The 22,337-nt window shown below is 40.5% G+C and overlaps 1 protein-coding gene across 1 annotated transcript in view; it reads right to left on the reverse strand.

The window, feature by feature from the left end:
* The window catches only part of kalrna (kalirin RhoGEF kinase a), a 675,519-nt gene that overhangs the window by 56,601 nt on the left and 596,581 nt on the right, over nucleotides 1–22,337 (reverse strand). Inside the window, exons 39-43 of the mRNA XM_048598757.1 lie at nucleotides 20,185–20,251; nucleotides 18,782–18,885; nucleotides 13,121–13,190; nucleotides 10,131–10,217; nucleotides 6,236–6,328 (exon numbers count right to left, since the gene is read on the reverse strand). Coding sequence (XP_048454714.1) covers nucleotides 6,236–6,328; nucleotides 10,131–10,217; nucleotides 13,121–13,190; nucleotides 18,782–18,885; nucleotides 20,185–20,251 — 421 coding nt within the window. The remainder of the gene's footprint in view (nucleotides 1–6,235; nucleotides 6,329–10,130; nucleotides 10,218–13,120; nucleotides 13,191–18,781; nucleotides 18,886–20,184; nucleotides 20,252–22,337) is intronic.

Here is a 22,337-nt window from a genome sequence, read left to right on the forward strand (position 1 = left end):
GAAGAAGGGTCTAGGCCCGAAACGTCAGCCTTCCTGCTCCTCTGATGCTGCTTGGCCTGCTGTGTTCATCTAGCTCTACACCTTGTTATCTCAGATTCTCCAGCATCTGCAGTTCCTACTATCTCTGAAACAATTTTAACCCCATTTCCCGAACAGTTCTGTCAGGAGTAAGTTGGTATTCCTGTACAGGACACTGATATGTTGCTCAAAATCAGATACAATTAGGCTGGAATGTGCACGGTGCACTTTCCACCCATTTGCACCCAATAATTGCCATTGTCCTGTAAACATTAAGCAGGTTACCATCTGTTTAAAGTGAGCTTGCTTCATTTGCAGACAGCCCAAAAAATGCATTAGTCAAATCATGACTATCAATAGGGCAGCTGAAGTTCTCCTGTCATCCCTAATTATCAATACTTGCTCATTTTTAAGACAAAAAAACCTAATCTGCAGTGGAAAACTGCCCCATATTATCAAGGAGGTAATGAAGAGTCACCTAAACATTCTGCACCCTTTAAAATAAGCTAGAAGTAACACATTTGGAGAGATTATGTTTTGTATTTTACTGCTTGAAGGATGCACTAACTGTGATATCTGAAGATCAAATGTCATTGTATTAGAATACATTGTTAAAAATGAACTACAATTGTAAATGAACTACAATTGGGAGTTTTTGGCATCCCCGATAACAAAATTGCCCAAAATTACATAAAAATTTCTTCATATCTTCAAGAACCATTTAAATAAAAAAAAACCAATAGGACAGTGGATGAAATAACTGCACAGAGGCTGGTATCCCATCACCAAGTCACCCTTTATTTCCTTGTGCACAGTGGCCAGCCAGCTCAAAGTCAGTCACCTCAACTGAGGAGATTCTAGTCTCCTGGTTATATTGGTCAGCCAGGGCTTTCCTGATTGGTGTTGTTAACCTGGGCCAATCAACAACCTCATAGTCAATGAGGTCAGCCTAGTTCCAAACTCGACCTCCCTCCCCTGACAAGTCCGTGGATGTAGGCCTAGTCTTTGGCTTGTAGCCTGTCCTGCGACATTTTCGCTCCAAGTCCAGTCCATCGGATTTTGACTCTGACATGAGCAGTATACCAGGCCGTAGCCCACCTCTTGCATGTGAAGCGCCTCGGGAGAATTTTCTCCTCTTCTTCCAGAGGTAATGGTATCGAGGCTGCACCCATCTCAGATTCTAGACAGAGGGGCAGAGCCTGCAGTTTCTGAAGGACTTTCTGGTTGTTCTGAGGGGCCAGGTATGTTTTGTTCCTGCCCCGTTTGTGGGGTAACAGCTTTCAGGTTATCCATGTGTTTTTTCAGGACTGTATCACTTACACAGACTTTGTAAGTCACGGGACCTGACCTCACGTCATCCTCACCTCATACCCAGACAGGGCCATTCCCATGGTTCTGGCACCAAACTTCATCCCCTGACTTAAACTGTCTCTCTCACTTAGAGGAGGCATGTGGTCAGCATTGGTGTTCCTGCTGCTTTTTCACCCCCCCCAGCCACCGCAACAGGTCTAGGAACATCAGATTAAACCTGGTGTGGTGTCTTCTCCCCATCAGCAACTCTGCTGGAGCTATTCCTGTTGTTGCGTATGGGTGGTCCTATAATTGAACAAGAACCGGGATAGTTTGGTATCAATTGACGCTCTAGGCTGCGTCTTTAAGCCTGCCTTCAACGTTTGGACTGATCTTTCCGCAATACCACTAGATGATGGATGGTATAGAGCTGTCCTTATGTGCCAAATGCCATTTGACTTTAGAAAATATTCAAATTCCCTGCTGGTAAATGACATCCCATTGTACGTGACTAATATTTATGGGAGTCTGTGTATCATGAACGACGTTTGCAGCTTCTCAATCATCATCGCTGAGTTTGCCGAATGAACTTTATACACGTCCAACCAGTTTGAATGGGCGTCCACAATAACCAGGAAAACGAGCCAATGAAAGGACCGGCAACGTCAATGTGCAACTGAGTCCAGGATTTACCTGGCCATTCCCATGAATGTGGGGGCACTGTTGTTGGCAATTTTTGTCCTTGTTCGCACTCTGGGCACTGGCTTATCAACACAGCAATGTCAGCATCCAGCCTTGGCCACCAGACACAGCTTCTTGCTAGCATCTTTGTCTTGGAAACTCTTGGATGGCCCAGGTGGAGTTCAGCCAGTGTCTGGCAGCGACCTTTACTCAGGACAATCAGCCTTGCTTCCCAGTTGCAGACAGGTTTCAATCCGGGTTGCAATGGCCCCTCTGTTTCTCCCATTACCACCTGCTATTTTAGTTTCATTAGGACAGGATCTTATTATGTCCACAGTCAGATATTGTCAGTGGTGACTGGAGGGTGTCCAGGAAGTTCGAAACCAAAATGGGCTCTTCCAGGGGAGGCATCACCGGTGGAGTACCTGCCAGTGGGAGGTGGCTCAATGTATCTGCTTCAGCCACTTGGCCTCCTGGATGGTGTTCTAACTTGTACGCGCTGAGAATAAGGGCCCGGAGCTGAATTCTACCAGAAGCTATGGGCGGCATCGCATTGTCCTCCTTCACTGGCCCTGGCAGGGGTTTGTGATCTGTTACTATGACAACTTCCCATCCGTAAAGGTACTGATGGAACTTCCTCACACTAAAGATGACTGCCAAACCTTCCTTCTCTATCTGGGCATATTTGTGTTTGGCATCAGCCAAAGTCTGGGAAGTGTATGCTATCAGGTGTTCCTCTCCATTGGGCCACCGGTGAGCCAAAACTACCCCGATACCGTACGGAAAGGCACTGCATGTCAGCACTACCTCTCACTTCGGATCGTAGTGGACGAACACCTTAGATAACAATAGCTGCTTTTTCACTTCCCTAAAGGATACTTCTTGGGTACACGACCATTTCCAAGGCTGACCCCTTTTCAACAGCAGGTGTAAGGGTGGAGGCCAGGTTACGTATGAATTTTCCATGATAATTCATTAACCCAAGGAAGCTCCGGCACAGACATGGGAGCTGGGAGTACTTTGATCGCCCTCACTTTATCCTCCAATAGGTGTAACCTGGTTTTGTTGACTCTGTAACCCGAGTACGTCACTTGGGGCACCTGGAACACACATTTTCCCATTTAAGGTGCATGCCTGCCTGGGAGAAATGTTTAAGCACTATGTCCAAGTTCTCCGAGTGCTCTTTATTGGTCTTCCCTGTTATTACTACATTATCCAGATAAATGGCCACCTGGGGTAGCCCTTGTAAAATGTTCTCCATGGTCCGCTGGAAAAGGGCGCAGGCTGATGATACCCCGAATGGCAGTCTTGTATATTGGTACAAACCCTTATGGGTATCAATTGTGGTGTACCTCTGGGACTCCTCATCCAGTCGCAATTGCAGGTAGGTGTGGCTTATGTAAACTTCGTAAACGATATCCCCCTCCGCCAACGTTGTGTACAAGTCCTCTTTGTGAGGGATTGAGTATTTATCCTGCTGTGACAGGCAGTTTACCATTTGCTTAAAATCCCCACAAAGGCAAACTGAGGCATCAGGCTTCACAATCATTACGACCAGTGCCGCTCATTTTGCAAACTGCACTAGTTTGATGATTCCTTCACTCTGCAGCCTCCTCAATTCCACCTTTACTCTTGCCTGAAAGGAAAATGGCACCGGGCGGGTCTTGTAAAATCACGGAATTGCTTCCAGGTCAACATGTGAAATGGCCTTGGCCCCTTTGACAGTCCTAAATCCTTCCTGAAATACTCCTGGGTATTTCACTGGGACTTCACTGAGGAAGCCATTTTCTAATCGAAAAATGTTGAGCAAATCCAGGTGAATCTTTCTGAACCAAATCCATCCAGAAGGCTTAGACCAGAGCCTTTTATTACGGTAACTGCACCAACTGCTTCTCATAGGAAATCAGAAGTCGTACCCTTAATCTGCAGTGATTCCCCAGTGTATGGTCTCAGTCTGGCTGAGGTCTTATGCAAACTTAAGGGTTGGAGTCCCAAGTGAATCTTTTTTAAAGACAGATTGTGCAACCACAGATACAGCTGCGCCAGTATCAACCTCCATGGGAACTGAATGACCATTTAACCAAACATTAATATTAATTGGTTCTGATTTGGACGTTGCTAAGCAATTTAATTGTTCCAACGCATGTGTAGGGGGACTTTCCCGGGTGTGCACTCTCCTGGATACCGGTCTACAAGTTTTCTTACTCAGGTCAGGCCTTGTAGGACCCGTCTGCATACCAGCAGCAACTACAATGGCTTGCCAGCCCAGAGCCTGAAGAACTTTTTAGCCACTTAGCTGAGGCTCGCCTTTATTGTGGGGTTCTGCTGTGAGCTGGCCTACGGTCCCTCTGCTCAGGGTATGCCCTGTGTGAGGCTCTGTGATTGCCTATCTATGATGGGTGTTCCCCAAGCTCAGTCAGAGAGGTGAGGGAATCCATTACCATTGGGATGCCCTGTAGCTCCCATGCTCCACGTGCCGAATTTTCTAATGACAACGACTGTTGTAATTCCTGTTTGAAGTCCAGTTGGGCTTCAGCTGGTAGGTGCTTCTCCATGGTTGCATCATTAATCTCATACACCAAACGGCCCCTTCAGCATCTTATTCAGTGTTATCCCAAAATCACATGCCTCTGCCAGCCATCTCAACCTCATCAAAAATCTCAACACTGATTCCTCTGTAGCTCGGAGTCAGTCCTCAACTGAGGAGGCTCTAGTCTCCTGGTTATATTGGTCAGTCAGAGCTTCCCTGATTGGCCCAGGTTAACAACTTCAAGCAATGACCTTATAATCAACAAGATCAACCCGATTCTAATCACTAGAGCGGCATCATTGTGAAAACCAGTATTTATTATCCACCAAAATATCAACTGGCTCACTAGGCCACTTCAGAGAACAATTAGGAGTTAACCGCATTGCTGTGGGTCTAGGTCACATAGAGGCCAGACCAAGTAAGGATAGCGTGATGCCCTTCCCGAAAGGACACAGGTGAATTTTTTGTTTTATTTGGTCATGGGATGTAGGTATAACTGGGGAGGAAAGCATTTTGGATGGGGTGTCAATCAAGTGGGCTGCTTTGGTCCTAGATGGTGTTGAGCTTCTTGAGTATTCCTGGAGCTGCATGCATCTGAGCAAGTGGAGAGTATTCTATCACAAACTCCTGACTTGTGCCTTATGGATGGTGGACAGGTTTTGAGGAGACACAAGGTGACTTACTTGCCTCAGATTGGCGAGCTGCTGAGCTGCCCTTGTAATCACAGTATTTACGCCGGTCCAGTTCAGTTTCTAGCTAATAGTAACACACAGGGTATTGATAGTCGGAGATTCAAAGATGGTAATGCCATTAAATATCAAGGGGAAATGTTCACTTCTCTCTTTTTGGAGATGGTAATTGCTTGGCACTTGTGTGAGATAATCCAGATGTGTGATTCAGTTCAGAGAACAGCATTTTATCCTAGATTTATTTAATGAACTGTGTTTAAATTCCAAACTGGTAGTACTGAGATTTAAACTCATGTGTCTGAATTATTAGTCCAGGCCTCTGGATAACTCATTCTGTAACATAACCACAATCCTATTATACTACCAAATCCACTGTCATTTTTAGGCAAATTAATCTGTTCTTGAGAGAGAGGGAAATTGTAAACTTTTGTCCTGCATCAGTGAATAGATAAAATGAAAAGAATTCAACAAATTACTCTACTGTTCAGAATTAGTCACTGCCTTTGGATTTTCCCTGAGTCTGTACTCAAAGCTGCTTTTATTTGTCTTTCTGGAGAGATTCAGTTCCTCTCACACATCTGAGACCAGCTCCACAGTCTGATTGATAGTCAAGGCACTTTCAGTCATTGGATTATACCCAGGACAGAAGAGGTACAAAATATGGTTAGATGTTGAGCTAAACATCTTTAAGATTTACTATACAAATCAGTATGTTATTACTACTACTTCAAACCTTGTTCTTTTAACATACATTTTACTTAAAAAGAAAAGCAAAAGTGTTGGATGCTGAAACTGAATGGGGAAAGCAATTTGTTACTTAATTCGCTCTTGCTTAAGTGTCTTGAGTTTGAGTTTCAGTTTGATTTATTGTTGTCACTTGTACTTAGATACAGTGAAGAACGTTGTTTTGCTTGCTATACAGGCAGATCGTACTATACAAAGTGCACTAAGGCTGCAGAACAGAATGCAGAATACGGTGTTACAGCTGTAAAGAAGACACAGAGAGAAAGATCAACAAAGTCCTCACCTTGATAAGTAGCTGATACTTTGTTATCCTCTGTATAGGCTTTATAAGAAAGTCACTTAGGCTGAGCCTCTGACCCAATTCCTGTTTTATCTCCTGTGAAATAAGGTAGAAATATGATACATGTATTGATTCTGTGACAGCTTTAACAATATATTTAATCACTATCTTCTCTGCCCCTTCCAATAATTTTTTAATGAATTTAAAATGGTTAGTAAATAAATGTGCTGCTTAACATGGTACAGTCACGTGATACGAAGCAGAACTGGCGATTTTTCCACTTACAATGACAAAATTTGGAAGTTGTGACAGATTTAATTAACAAACCAAAGCAGCTGTAATTTTTTTCTGAAGAAGAGTCCCGATCCGAAACGTCAGCTTTCCTGTTCCTCTGATGCTGCCTGGCCTACAGTGTTCGTCCAGCTCCACACTGTGTTATCTCTGACTCCAGCATCTGCAGTTCTTGCTATCTCAATGAATTGAGGAGAGACTGTTGCAATGTGTATTCAACTCTAAACTTCTCTCAACAACAAAAAAGGGACAGCAAAAATTTTGAAAACCTACAAGGCATGCTTTGAACCCCAAGTGAACTTAATTTATGAATGATATATGTTCAATATTAGTGCCCAAGGTGTAAAAGAGTCCAATGATCGATTTGTGACTGTATTAACACAGCTCACAGAATCTTGTGAATTTGTGCAACTAAAAGATTGACCTATTTTAAAACAGGATTGTCTTAAGCATAAGAGATTCTGCATGACAGCAGGTCTATTAACAGGGAAGGAACTTACTCTCAGGCAAGTGAATGACATGTGCAGAAGCATTGAGGTTGTAAATCAGCAATCAGAGCACATTCATAGCAGGGCAAACCAGGCCTTGCATTATGCAGATAGACATTCAAGACTGAAAGGACAGGAACGTTGCTAAGGGCAGAATCAAATACTATGGAGGATATCACACAAAGGAGAAATAAAAGGCATGTCCTACATGTAAAAACAGAAATTTTCTCTTTGAAAGAAATGGAATCAAATTGCACACATGGGTTTGGCGAAAGAGAGGTATAACAAGCAGGTATATGTGGTCACTGGAGACAATAGCAAAAGACTTTGACAACATATACACCATACAACAAGGTGGTTCAGTAAGGTTAATTGGTGATAATTGGTTTGCAACCGTTGGAATATTGACTGCAGAAAGAGGACATCAAGTCAATGCAAAGTGTTGGATACACACTGGGATGGCATGCAACATTGTGTTCCTCACACACCCTGTGTGAAATGGATCAACATGATCATCCTGAAATGAAGCCCTCAAAAGGTAAGGTTGGGCCCTACGATAACACCATATTTGTGCCAAAAGGACAGATTCCTCTGACAGTCTAGTGCAACGAGAAGAATAAAGATCTGGAGTTCCAGGTTATAACCAGCAAGCAAAAGCTACTCATCTCAGCAACAGAAAATCTAAAGCTTGGACTGGTAATGCTCAACATGCCAAATGAGATTTGCAATGTCACACTAAGGCAGTCACCATGTAAAATGCTTTCACATTTAATCCTGGAGGAGTACAACTGTGTGTTTCAGTGTCTTTCTGGAGAATATAATTGCAAAGAAAATGACACCACAAAACCAATTCAGTATCTGCCTAGAAGAGTTCCAGTTGCTCTCAAAGCCAGCTTGAAAAGAGGTGGAAACAAAGGGAGTAATCAAGAATGTCCCAACTCTTACAGAATGGATTTAGCAGCAGAGTAGCAGTGAAACAATCTGGAAAGATAAGAGTATTGCTGGAACACTCCCTGATTTTCAATTTGTATTTTATTCCTTTATTAAATTTGCTTTGGAGCTGTGACTGAGAACAGTGTGGTGAAGGTGACCTTTCAACTGAGAGCAGCAGCTTGTGCTAAAAACAAAATAAAGAACAATTTGTTGTTTGTTTGTGAGGCCAGGCATGGAAGTTAATAGCAAGTTGGTTTTTGATCAAAAGGATTCCACAGACTCTTCAACACCAGAGAGAAGCAATCTGTTTAACCAGATAGCAGATGTTTAGCCATTAACAAGGTCAGTACTTGAGAACTGGTGAAAGCAAGTCTGGAAGGGAAGGAGATGGTCAAACAGAGGTATGGACCCAAGTTTTGAACTGCCTTTTGATTGCATTTGTGAGAAGAAGCTTGGCTGTTCATGTTACAGCATAAAAGTTTGAAAGTTCCCTGCCTAACCTCCTAGCTTTGGAAGGTTAAGTTATTATTTATCAGCTACTGGGATTGCAAAGAATAGAAACTAAGTTGGAAGTTTCACTGATTTCCTTAGAGTGAAACGATCAGCATCTTCAAAAAGTCAACAAAGAAATAATCATACTTGCCTGTCAAACAACGCATTGTGAAAACCACTTAAGTAATTTCGACAGCTTTGTTGCTTTCTTTTATTTATCTCTTAACTGTTTGTCTGCATGAATTTTATGTGACTGGGGCTGAAAACAAAGGTTATTGGGCTTAAATCATAGACATCACTTAGATTACTTTGTTGCTTAATTTTGCTCTACTGAAGTTAATGTAATGTTAATAAATTGCTCAGTCATCTGTCTAAACCAGAAACCCAAAATCTAGAATTGTTTATTCATAGAGTCTGGTATTTGTTATTTAAAATGTCTGGTAAGTAACCATTAGGGTTAATTTTGAAGGTTTTTGAGTATTTTAATTTTACTGTGTTGTGAATACAGAGGTAGGAAGGCTGATTTGATTTGGTTGTCTGTATCCATGTCGTAACAATATGCATCAATCCAAAGTATCTCAATTATGCTTTGAAGAGATGACACTACCCAATGCCAACCACTGAAGGAACTTTGCCAAGACTAGCAAAGGTAAAAAATCCTCACCACCCTAGAAGTGAAGAATGGTTACTGCAAGTGGAACCTGGGTGAAGGCAGCAGCTTTGTAACTCCATTCTTGATACTGGTCTGGGAGATGTAGATAGGAGTACATGCCATCCGGCATTTCCTCTGCTCCAGAAGAGTATTAACACAGACACCATGAAGAAGTCATGCTCTTCCTTGAATGGAAGCAGCAGAGGATGATCTTCTATCTAGGGATGTGGTACACAATTGAAAAAGTCATTGCTGACCATGATCACAATCTAGTGGTACTACTAAGCTTACCATGTGAACCTGAGGCTGAACAAGATGTCTTATGTCACAGTCATGGTACTGACAGCAAAAGGATTTGGATCACAAAAAGGTCAGAACTGTAGCAGTGATGCAGCAACCAACAAATCTAAAAGAAGCTGTTGAATATTTGGCAAATCTCTTGCCCAATTTACTATTGGAAATGAATAGACAGACTAAGGTGGCATATTGTAGAAAGAAAATGAAGTCATTATCCCAAAGGAGTTAAAAGGAGAGGTGATAAAGTGCATCCACACAATACAATGAAATTACATCAAATCTGAGGAAGGCAGATGTGCTATATTGTCCAAATCTGAGCAATATAATCAAAGGGCCTCATCAGTCAGCACAGTGCTTGGAGTGAATACAAGTAAGCAAGCTAGAGAGACACTGATGGTACATGACATCTGGAAGAGACCTTGGATAAAGTTGGAAGTAGTTGGCTTCACCCTTACAGCAGCTGAATATCTTGTCACCACAGACCATTATTCTGATTTCAGTCAGGTAGGTAGCTGACTTCAGTAACTATTGGTGAGATGGTTGGAAGCACACTTCTGACATTACTGCATCCCAGACGTTGTGGCGAATGACAATGACCCTCAGTTCATGACTGATGAATTTAGCTGCTTCATAAATTATTGGAAATTCAAATCCATGCTGATACGGCTCCTGTCTGAAAAACTGTTTCCCAGTGCCTGCTCCTATGTTTAAAACACTGACAATACAAATGCAACCAAAAACTTACCTCAAAGAAGCCATCATACTCTGCCACAATATACTCAGATTTTGGCTTGTTTTGGCAGTACACCACATACATGCCTAACCGTCTCTCCTGTAAGTACAGAATTTGCAATGATGTTAACAAAATTCTTCTCCATAACATTATGACAATTTAGGTCTTCACTTTAGTAAACATAAGCCGCTATTACAGAGATATATTAACACTAATTAATGTTTCTTCTAATCATAATGATTAGATTATTACAACGGATATAAAGAATTAACATACTTCCACTGCAACTGTTGATATTTATCTTTGTATTGTCACTTATGGACTGTTTCCTTGAAAACTTTGTCTGATAATCTGCTATTAGCGGTACCACATCTCTTTGACCCTCAGCCTTTGTTGTTTCTGACAGAAAATAAATCATTTTCTTTATTCCGTGTTGGATTGAAATGTTACCACTGACTGATAATGGTCAATAATTCAGGAACCTCTGGACATAATGATGTATAACCTGAAATGAGCTAATACAGGCATCATATACAAAACTCATATTGAAAGTAAATATGAGAAATCCTGATAGTTAAAGATAGACAAGAAAGGCCTCTCACTGCTTCTGAGCTAAAATTGCATTATTTGGGATCCCTGTTCTCAACTTGACCTGAAGATAAACTATCAATGCTGATCCAAGTGATGTAATCTTCTAAAGATTCAAACTAAAATGATCCTTCCAGTTTTTCCCGATTGACCTTAGATTGGTCGATCACTTGAAGAAAGCTTTTCCCTGTTGTATTTTACAGTGTGAAAGGAAAACTCTATAAATCAGACAGGCCTATGAATAACAAGGTGAACAAACTTTGAATACGCAAAGGCCTCCATCTGCCACTAACCAATGAAGAATATTGAGATCATCCATTCATTTATTCTCACATATTTCATTGCTTACTGAAGAACCTTGCTGCACATTGGTCATTGCAATTATCTACTAAGTAACAGTAATTACAGTTCAAAATCAATTCATGGGCTGTGAAGTGTTTTGGGACATTCTCAGCATGAGAAAACTGCTGTATAAAAGCAGGTTCTTTCCTTCTAATAGCACAATTTCCTAAGCATTAAAGTAAACTATTACAGTCTATCTCTGGTCTCAAACATTATGAAGGGCCTGAAATGGAAACAGAGGTAGTGCTCCCTGCTTGGGGAAACAATCATATAGGACTGTGATAAAGAGATATTTCTTCATACAGAGAGCTGTGAATCTTTGAAAATCTCTACCCAAGAGCATTGTGGATATTTTAGTGTTGAATACCTTCAAGACTAAGATCAATTGATTTTTGCCCATGCAGGGAATCAAGGAATATGGACAATGGGCAGGGAAGTGGAATTGAGGGTAGAAGATGAGCCGCAGTCATACTGAATAATGAAGATGGCTGAAAGTGCCCACTGGCCTAATCCTGTCCATTGTTTGTAGGTATAGGAAGGAGCCTAATGTGCTACTTTAGCTAAATTAGTTAAAAGGATAATAAAAGTAACGACACATCTCCGAAGTGATTCTAGACATCACTGCGTGCAAAACGTCTGACTTCCAAATGTTCTGCTAACAAGGAAAGCTGGCTAAGTTTGTATACTCACCTCCCTATTAATGATTCGTTGACAATCACCTTGGGAATTCAACTCAACAACTCATGGAAATCTGCATTTATACATTGCCTGGCTGTCATATTTGACCCTAAAAAGCTTCTGACCACATAGCAACACCATCTTGTAGAGACTGCCTCATCCCACATCCATAACACTGCCAGACTCTCCTCTTGCTTCAGCTCAACTACAGCGAAATCCATCGTTCATGTAGTTGTTACCTCTAGACTTGACTATTTCAACATATGCGTGGCTAGCCTCCCACATTATGCCCTCCATAAACTTAGTGTCATCCAGAACTCTGCTGCCTGTATCTATACTCAGACTGTGTCACGTTCACCCATTGCTTGCTTTTAAATCCATCCCTGGTCTTTCCCACCCTTTTTTTTGGTAATATCCCTTATTTTTAAAAAGAGGAAGGTATTTTATATGGTGTTTCACACAAGCTCAGGACATTCCAACTTACTCCACAGCAAACTGAATAATTTTGATGTGTAGTCACGCATGTGTTGTAATGCAGGAAATATGGCAGTCATTTTATACACAGCCATGTACCACAAAGAGCAATGACAATACAATGTGAGCTGGCAATTCTAGCTTCCTACACATTCCAGATTTTAATTTCTCCACTAATTGCAGCAGTGCCTTCAATTGCTAAACCTCCAGAATTCCATCCCCAAACCTCTCTAGCTGTCTACCTCTCTTACTCCTTTAAGACATATCTTAAAACATACCCCCATGACCATACACTTGCCTAATATGCCCTTCAGTCACTCAGTGTCACATTTTGTTTGATAATGCTGTTGTGAAATACCTAAGGATGTTTTACCATGTTAAAGGTACTGAATAATAGCATTATTTTTTTCTGACTGCAGAAAAGCATTTCCCAGAGGCATAATCTAAAGCAAATAGCTCCAGGCCAAAAAAGGACATAAGAGGAAGGGGTGATGGGTAGCACATTGTTCATCAGATATGTTTAGGGCTGTTTTTCTTATTAAAACTTTGCACTTAAACTCATTAGTCCCATAATAATCTTGGACATTGAACATAGCGATGATATAATGCTATATCTTAAATGAAACTCTGAAACTTGACAATAATGTTAGCAATTTGTATGCTCATCATGATTTGGAAATTCTACAATTTTGTGAAATAGAATATCAACTTTTCGAAATTTAGTCAGGACTGTCATATTGTAAATCCCCCATATATTTATTCTTCTTAATAATTTGCAACATTTAGGGTAAATAACATATTTTTCCAGGTGACCAGGGGATGTGGAAAGGTTTTATTACAGAATATACTCCAATTTGGAACTAAAGTGGGTCAAGTTTCTATTCTTACTAAAGCCCTGAAAGGACACTGTAAAAACCTACATGCTTGATGAAGAGCTCTGCCAAACGTTCTGGTTCCTGCAGGGATTTTTCCAGTTCTCCCAGGAAATAGCTGAAAAGAAATATGAACAGTAATCACTCTATAACTGTGTCTCAGTGGATTCATAGTTCCTTTAAACTCTATGAATAGTTCAGCATGAAATCACGTAAGTGAACCATTTAGCAAAGTTGACTCAAACTTTCAATTGGAAAGAGACTAAACAAACCCAAAACAGTAAGGATTAGGACCAAAACTTGGAGTAGATAAGTAACTGCCTGAAGAAAGAAACCTTAGGTCTTTGCAAAAGTGTTAATGTTAGAGTGGCTACAGAAAGGGGTGTGGTAATCATTGAGTATAATAGCCCAATGCCGAGTTTTGCAATTACTGCTGTGTCAAATTTGTATCGGTGACTTACATTCTGAAACTTAATGCCAACTCACAGCATGAGAATAAAAACATTCACACAATAAGTTATGATTTTGATTGCATTGCCTGAAAGGCGATGGGAGGAGATTAATGAATTTGATTAATGTTAGAAGGGGGAAACTCATTAAGGCTATGGGGGAAAGCTAAAATGTGGGACTATTTGAACAATCTTTCTAAAAGGAAGCACAATCAAAATGGACTTCTATGTTGCACTATTCTAACATTTGAATCTGTAACAAAAATGGAGGAGAAGTCCTCTAATTATAGAATGAATTGCACACATTATGTGAAGCAACAGAACAATGCATGATCAAAATTTAAACTAGGGAAGTGTAAAATACTTTGCCTAGGAAGGGAAAATTGCTGACAATATAGTCAGATAAGACCTAGGAATCCTATAGGTGCAATTCTCAAAATGTCTGACCATGCATAGCAGGAACCAACAAAGTCAGTAAAAATGAACTTCAGAGTCAAAGCAGCAAAATACAAGATGAAGAAGCTAATAATCTAAATATAGAGTCTTCTAATCAGGCCACACTTGGAAACTGACATTCAAGTACTGGATTCTATAATGAAAAGCACCTCACAGTTGATCCCTGAGGAGGCATTTTAAAATGACAACATTTAGAGAATGGAGAGCAAAGCCTGATAGTGTGCTCGAAACTCAGAAGTCCAAATTTTTTCACATGGAATCCATACAGCATGGAAACAGGCCATTCAGCCCAAAGAGTACACACCAACCCTCCGAAGAGCGTCCCACCCAGAACCACCCCCATACCCTATCCCTGTAACACCACATCTCCCATGGCTAAAGGACCTAACCTACACATCCCTGAACACTAGGAGTAATTTAGCATGGCCAATCCACCTAATTTGCACATTTTTGGACTGTGGGAGGAAACCGGAGCATCCAGCAGAAACCCAGGCAGTCATGGGGAGAACGTGCAAACTCCACACAGACAGTTGCCAGAGGCTAGGATTGAACCCAGGCCCCTGGTGCTGAGAGGCAGCTCAGTGGTTAGCACTGAGCCAGCAAGCCACCCTGGTTTTAACTTCACAGTACACATCGTTCACCACATGTAGATTTCTCACTCAGAGATCAGTCTGATAGAAAGTTTGGGTTCTAGTCAATAGGGAACCTGGTAGAAGAGTTCTCAGGGAAAATTAGGACTGTTCCCCAACTCCAGGGTCTGATTCTGAAGGGGGACTGATCCTGGACCCTGGAGCAACATTGGGACGATGGGTGCTTGAGAGAAAACACTCCTGCTGCTCCAGATTCCTAAGAAATGCCGTGAAGGCAATTACCTTCTTCCCGAGGCTGTACTTGCCTCAATTTAGCTGCCAAGATTCCTCAGATCTGGAGAAACGAGCATTTCAAAGGCTTCCAGCCTCTTTAACATATTTACAATGCCAATCCATGTCGTTGAAACAGGATGGCCACCAGTCCCTTGCGTACCTGAATTAAAGTCGGCAGGTTAAAGTCAGCTTCCCATCATGTTTTCATTTAAACTCACCTCGCACATCTGTGCCCACCCATTCATCCAAATAAAAATTCTAATCCCCCAACCCTGCCCATCTTGTGTCCAATGTCTGTGTGATGATAAAATACAGCAAAGACTTGGCTCTTTAAAGCCTGGAAGGTTGTCAGAGAGGTATTCCTTTAAATATATGCAATACAATAAATTGAATAAAAAATAATAATCTAGAATATTACTTTAGATTAAATTGTCAGAGATAGGACAACAGGAAAACAGGAAGCTACCTCCAAATATCAGGAGTTTTCTCTTCCTACAGATAAACAACACAGAACAGATTCTTTGATCTCAACAGTGAGTGTATTATGTTCTGGATATGAACACACAAACATTCAACATAAAGACTGGAACATAGAACTTTATATTTCTGGATATTACATTTGCAGGTGAAATAAAAGGAAAGATATGTGGTAGTGCTTCAAATAAAGGACTTTATTATAGCATTGAGTGCAAGGATGTTCGAGGGAGAATTTGTAAAGACTGAATAGAATAAATGAATGAAAAGGAAATGGTGCAATTCTCACTGAACATTACATGTCATCAAACCATAGAGGTGAGATAGAGGAGAAGACATATATGCAGCTAACAGCTAGAAAATAAAAGTAGTCAATGAAGTGAATATGATGTGCATTTCAAAGATTTTCCTGCATCATTGGACATGATTGTTAACTGTTAACTCTTTCTGCAGATCTTCCCTCCACAGCTTCTCACTTCTTGTCCCATAAACCCCCACAGCCCACTTCTACCTTCTTCCCAAAATCAACAAACAGTACTGCCCTGGCAGACCCATCATTCCAGCCTGTTTCTGCCCCACTGAACTTATTTCTTCATCTCTTGTGTCTATTTTACCCATGTTCAATCTATTCCCACTTACATTCATGATTTTTCTGACATTTTCAGTTGGTCCCACAATTTTAATTTTGCTGACCCTAGCTGTCTCTTCTTCAACCACAGATATGCAATCCCTTTACATGGCCACCACTATCAAGATGGTCTGAAGTGTCTCTGCTGCTTCTTTGAAAAGAGGCTGCACCCGCCTGAGCTCGTTCTCACTTTGAATGCCTTCTCCTGTAACTTGTCTCACTTTCTCGAAGTCAATGGTGCGGCTATGGGTATATGCAAGAGTGTCAGCTATATCTACCCCTTTGTAGTGTGTATGGAATATTTCTTGTTCCAGTCCTTCTTGGGCCCTCATTCACAACATTTTCTCTAATATATTCAATGATATCTGTAGTGCTGCTTCCTGCCTTCGTTGGGAATTGAAAAATTCATCAGTTGCTTTCAATTTCTATCCTTCTCTCACCTTCATCTGATTCATCTCTGACTTTTCCCTTTCATTCCTTGACTTTAATGTTTCCATTTCTGGGGCTACATTAGCCACGATATCCATTCCAAGCCCACTGACTCCCAGAATTATCTCGACCGCACCTCCTCCCACTTTGCTTCTGTAAGGTTTCCATTCCATTCTGCCAATGACTTCTGTTCAGAGGGTGCCACCTTTCACCAGGGTGCATCCAACAAGACCTCCTTTTCGTCACTCAAGGAATCCTTCTCCACTGTGATTGACGAGGCCCCTCAACTGTGCCCAACTGACCTCCCACACTTCTGCCCTCACCCTTTCTGTTCCTTCCCAGAACAACGATAGTGTTCCCCTTGTCCTTACTTTCTTTGCCACAATCTCTGGTTTCAAAGCATCAGCCTCCACTATTTCTGCCATTTTTAGAAGGATACTGCCAGCACAAACATCTTCTCCTTCCCTCCATTAGACCCTGGTCCACTCCTCCATCATTCCTAAAGTTTCCTCACTCCATCATGGCATCATGCCATGCAATTACAAAGGTATAACACTTGCCCATTCACCTTATTCTCCCTCACTGGCCCAAGCCGATAATACACCTTCCAGGTGAAGCAGCATTTCAATTGTATTTTTTTGAATCTAACTTACGGTATTCACTGCTCACAATGCAGTTTCTCTTATAATGACAAAACCAAATGCAGGCTAGGTGACCGCTTTGTTGAACACCTCTGTGCTATCCATGAAAATGACCCCAATCTTGTAGTTGCTTGCCATTTCATTCAACCATCTTGCTCCCATGCTAACATTTCTGCCCTGGACCTGCTACAGTGTTGTAATGAAGCTCAATGCGAGCTGGGGAAATAGCACCTCATTTTCTGTTCAGGCACTTTACAGCCTCTAGGACTCAACACTGAGTTCCAGAACTCCAGAGTATGAGCTGTTTGTCCATTTTTAGTACAGTCCCACCCACATTTCCTCCTGCAGTTTCTTGTTGGCTTCGCTCTCAGCAAAAGGCACCCATTCTTTCTTCTTCACACCTATTATTTATACCTATTTTACATCTAGATTCCTCCTTTACCACCGCTAGCATTTCCTTTGTCTTTTGCTCTGGGCATCCTCATCATCTGTTCCACTTGCTCCTCCTCCCTACTTTGTCAACACTATTTTCCAACCCCTTTCAGTTCTTAAGAAGAGTCATACTGGTTTCTCTCTACACGGATGCTGCCAGACATGCTGGATTTCTCCAGTACTTTCTGTTTTCATCATTGAGAGCTGTCTCATGTCAGAAAAACTGGTGACAGCAGTTGAAAATTGTCATGGGTGAGTGATGGACAGAGTTTACTGGTTGTGCTGAGGGGATCTAAGGCCATCAGTTACAATTTTTAGTTAGGCCTGTAACTGGGAGATTAAGATACATGGTTGCCATATATGCTAATTTTGGAACTCTTTCGGAAATTTTACACCACAGAGTCATAGAATTGCCATGGTGCACAAGGAGACCATTCAGCCCATCAGTTCTCTGAGCATTTTAATTTAGTACCAATCTCCTGACTTTTCCCCGTACTTTTCATGTTGTTTCCATTTAAACAATCGTCCAATTCCCCCTTCAATGCTTCAATTGAATCTGCATTCAGATCCTGACTATTTGCTTTTTCTCACTTCACATCTGTTGCTTGTGCAAAACACTTTAAAGCTATGATCATAATCCTTTTATTAATAAGAACCGTTTCTCCCTATCTACTCTGACCAGACCACTCAAGATTTTGGAAACTTCTATCAACACTCCTCTTGGCCTTCATGTCTCCTAGGAAAAGATTTGCATCTTCTCCAAACTTTTATCAAAACTACCATTTTATCAAAGCTACCATTCGCAACTTCTTCTGCAGTGTTGCAATTCTTTCACATAGGTGAAACAATGTGGCACTCAGAACTGTACACAATCCTCCAGCTGATGTCTAACCAATGTCCTACATAAGTTCAGTACAACCTCCTTGCTCTTGAACTCTATGTCCCTCTTTTTGAAGACTAGAATACTTCATACTTTATTAACACTTGCCTCTATCTTGCCACATTTAATCACTTAGGTATGTATTAATTCAGGTCTGTCTGCTCCTACACACCCTTTAGAATAGTATCCTTTATTTTATATTGTCCTTCCATGATCTTTGTACCAAAGTGTATCACCTCACATTACTCCGCATTGAGCTTCATCTTCCACTTATCTGCCCACTCCACCAACTTTCCAATGTCCTTTTGAAGTTAGGTTAAAGGAAAAAAAAAGAGTTTGAGATGAGACCATGGACATAAATAAATGCTTGTTACAATTGCATTTGATGAAATTCATTAATGTTAAAGTGCTGACTTTTCTTTCAGCTAAAATACAACAAAGCTGGCTAACTACTCACCTATTGTGCCAGTCATAAATCTGATGAATATTTCCAAAGACTATCTTCTCTTTTCCTTTCATGTCATTGGGAACTCCTTTTTCTTCTATCGTTTTCATGAAACCCTAAAACATCAAAAGTGTGCTGAAACCGTTGTCAACAAAACTTTAAACTTGTAGTATTTGTCAAGTCATCAAATTGTTTTTATTTTCTTTCTAAGTGTTTGAAGACTTTCACTGGAAGATACTTCATTTAATCCAAAATAAAACATATATAATGTTACATAAACAAAGAATAAATTTATGTGTCAAGATGATTCTATTTTTGTTAAGGTTTCTCAACTTTTGAAACATGATAAAGTTGCCATAGTCCATCTGTAACATAGGGCTGCTCTTTCATTATGGAGAGACAGTTGGTGGTGGTTCAGCCTGAGGGCCAGCACGCCTCAGGTAACGGGTGAAGTTGAGAAGATAACGTCAGCTGGAGCAGGAACTGAACCCACACTGTTGGCAGTACACTGAATTGCAAACCAACTGTCCATCCCACAGAGCAAATCAACCCCCTTATTGCAACAAGATACATGGCAAACATAGCTTAGATTTGCTGCAAGCATTCAACAGTGAGTTAGTCACATTTCTGTCTTAGGCTGATAACAATGCAGACAATTGATAGACTAGATGTGCTTCATGGTTGACTGAAACTTGTTTTGATTGCTCATGGAATTAGAGAGAAATCTCCCACAGTAATCCTTTTCCTAAGGTTGTTTTAAAATCTTTTCTTCTCCGTTTTAGAGATTAAATAAATGCCAGTCAATGGGAAGTATTGGAGGGCCCCGATACTTAGTTGCAACATGACTGCATGGGATAAACCAGATTGCCTCACAGTTCAAATTTACAATTTAATCTCTGTTGAAAACCATTAAGCTGCAATAATTAAATGGATTTAACCAATCAATGCAAGGCAAAAAAAAATCATCAAAGCACAATTATAATCATTAAGAGAATAAAATGAGACACAATAAAACCACTCTAAAGTCTCAAAGTGTCTATGATACTGAGATATGTGGATCAGGAAGAATAAAGCTTCTTTTTTTGGGTATATGCTGAGTTAACTGATCTTGCCAAGTGCAACAATCACTAAGGCACTGGAGAATTGAAGGGGAGAATGGGATGTAATAAGAAACAGCCTAAATTTGGGGAACTTCCTGCTGAGTGACGTTTCCCACTCAGTACATGGCTGTCAATCCATAAGATCCCAATGTTGGCATGATGATCCAAAGGGCAAAATTCTGACCACTATAATTCCCAGTATGATAACAAATTAGTTCAATGCAGTTGGTCTTCTTAACAAGTGTAAGTACCCTTTACAGTTAATAATATTATGTTCATTTAAGTTCTATACCAAATAAATTCAACTCATCTTACCTCTACTACAACACCCAAGTCTTTCACATAATCCTTCTCAGTTTGAACAAGCTCATTTAGGACATATCTGTAACAAAACAAAAGGATTACTTGTGGATACATTAAGAGTTCTGTTTGTGCTCTGTTAAGCTGGTTATGTTCAACTGCATCATCTACAATACTGATGACTGACCAGGGAATAAAACACATGTTGTTGCATGAAGAACAACAATTTCTGGATCATGTCATGATTATTAGTAATTAATTATTATTTGAGCTTAAAAATAACTAAAACATTAAGGAAAACTTAAAATCCTTTTGTTTAGAAAGTTGCATGTACAGAAGAGATTAGAGTAAATACATCACATGCTGGAATGTCATGACAGGTCTCTCATAGTTTGGAAAAAAAGAAAGACAGGTCAGTGCTTTCAGTTTGGGTTAATTGCTTTGATTCCAGAGTCCCAACATTTACTGTTTTGTTTTTACCTCTTGAAGGTTTTGGCAGCCTCTTGTGAATTATAGCATTGAAACTAATCAAAGAATTCAGAGAACATCGAAAAACATGGCCTAAAAGTGCTGGAGAGAAATAGAACGCCTTTTTCAGTCAGTGACCAGACAAACAATTGCTGACTTATCTTCCTCTGATTTTTTGGCCAATCTTCTATTCCAGGATCCTTTGAAACTCAGCACAGGAATCCTCACATGGAGCAATGGACAGAGTCTGTGTAGAAGCCACACCTGCTCTTACAGCACTAGTTGCCACATTCTGTTAAATAAATAGATTAAATGCCCCAAAGTTTGTGTTAGTTGTGTTGTTTACAGCTGTTTCATGGTAGAAAAAGGCGATTTTCAGAAATAGAATCTAATTATCTCATGGCTGGCATTTTGAAATAAAATTATTTGCAATTCTCTCTTGAGTAATCTTTCATTGGACACATTGAAACTGGAAGAAAACAAATTATTTTAGGTTTATTTAGAGCTGTCACTCTCTGACACTGAACAGCTTCACCCATTGACAGCGCTAACCCTTCCTTAAACACTCCCTCACCCACCAACAGTGTTCACAACGCTTATCCAAGAAAACACTCAGCCCCCAACACTGACCATGCCCACTTCCTTAACAATGTTGAATCTTCCAACATCAGTTGGATCAGAGTCAGGGATTTCATAGGTGAGTTGGGAAAGTAGGTGTGGGAGGTTTTCAGGACTAGGGGAGAATTGTCTGGGCAGAAGGGTTGGAGGTAATTAGGATTAGAAGGCATAAATTATTGATCAGAGTTGGTATTGACTTCTGCTCCAAACAAAATATGCTTTCTCTTAATGGTAGCTGATTCTTTTGATGTTCGCTTTGCCTTTTATTTTGAAACTACATTTAGCATCACCTCATATTTTTCTTTTTACATTTTATAGTATTGCTTGACTGTGGAAGGAATTTATATTAAAAGAAATGTTAGTTACGACCAGCCCTCCGGTGAGATTCTCACTGGGTGAGGAGCGATAAACTGGCTCCATTCCATAATTTACCTACCCTCTTATTGGTTACAAGGTCACTTTGAAAAGGACTACTTCCCTTGCAAGCATCTTTCTTCCAGATCCAAAGGAACTTATAGTTTAAAATGAGCAAATTTAACCAGACTTTCTTGAAATAACAAAATGGTGAGATTATTCATTACATGTAATGAGAATTAGAAAAGCAACACACGTACAAACAGCTTAGACATAAGAAGCGAATCCAAAAAGGTAAATGTCAAAAAAGGTTATACGGATCATCTCTGAATTGTCCATGAATAGCAGATAGTTGAATGTTGCAATTACTGGTAGCGCTGGGATTGGTTGGTGAACAGTCAGATTCACAGTCCTTAGTTTTACAGATTAGTTGATATTCTGTACGTCTAAAATCTTTTGACCTTGATTGAATTCCAGTATTCAGAATGAATCCTTTGTTGTCCTGTTTCACTTTTAACTGGATTGCTGCACCTGGAGTTAGACAGGGTCTTCACCTGCACCAATAACGCTCAAACACAGGTAAGTGGACAAGAACATTTAGTCGCACTGGTACATTCCAGTAAAGTTGAAACTGCCTTTTCACCCCGTGTCCTTATCTATTCTTCAAAGGACAAAATACAAAATGTGTTTGAAGTTTTGGATATAATCCACAAGAGAAATCTTTCGGT

The sequence above is a fragment of the Rhincodon typus genome, chromosome 7 (assembly GCF_021869965.1).
Source record: "Rhincodon typus isolate 14 chromosome 7, sRhiTyp1.1, whole genome shotgun sequence".
Taxonomy (NCBI): Eukaryota; Metazoa; Chordata; class Chondrichthyes; order Orectolobiformes; family Rhincodontidae; genus Rhincodon; species Rhincodon typus.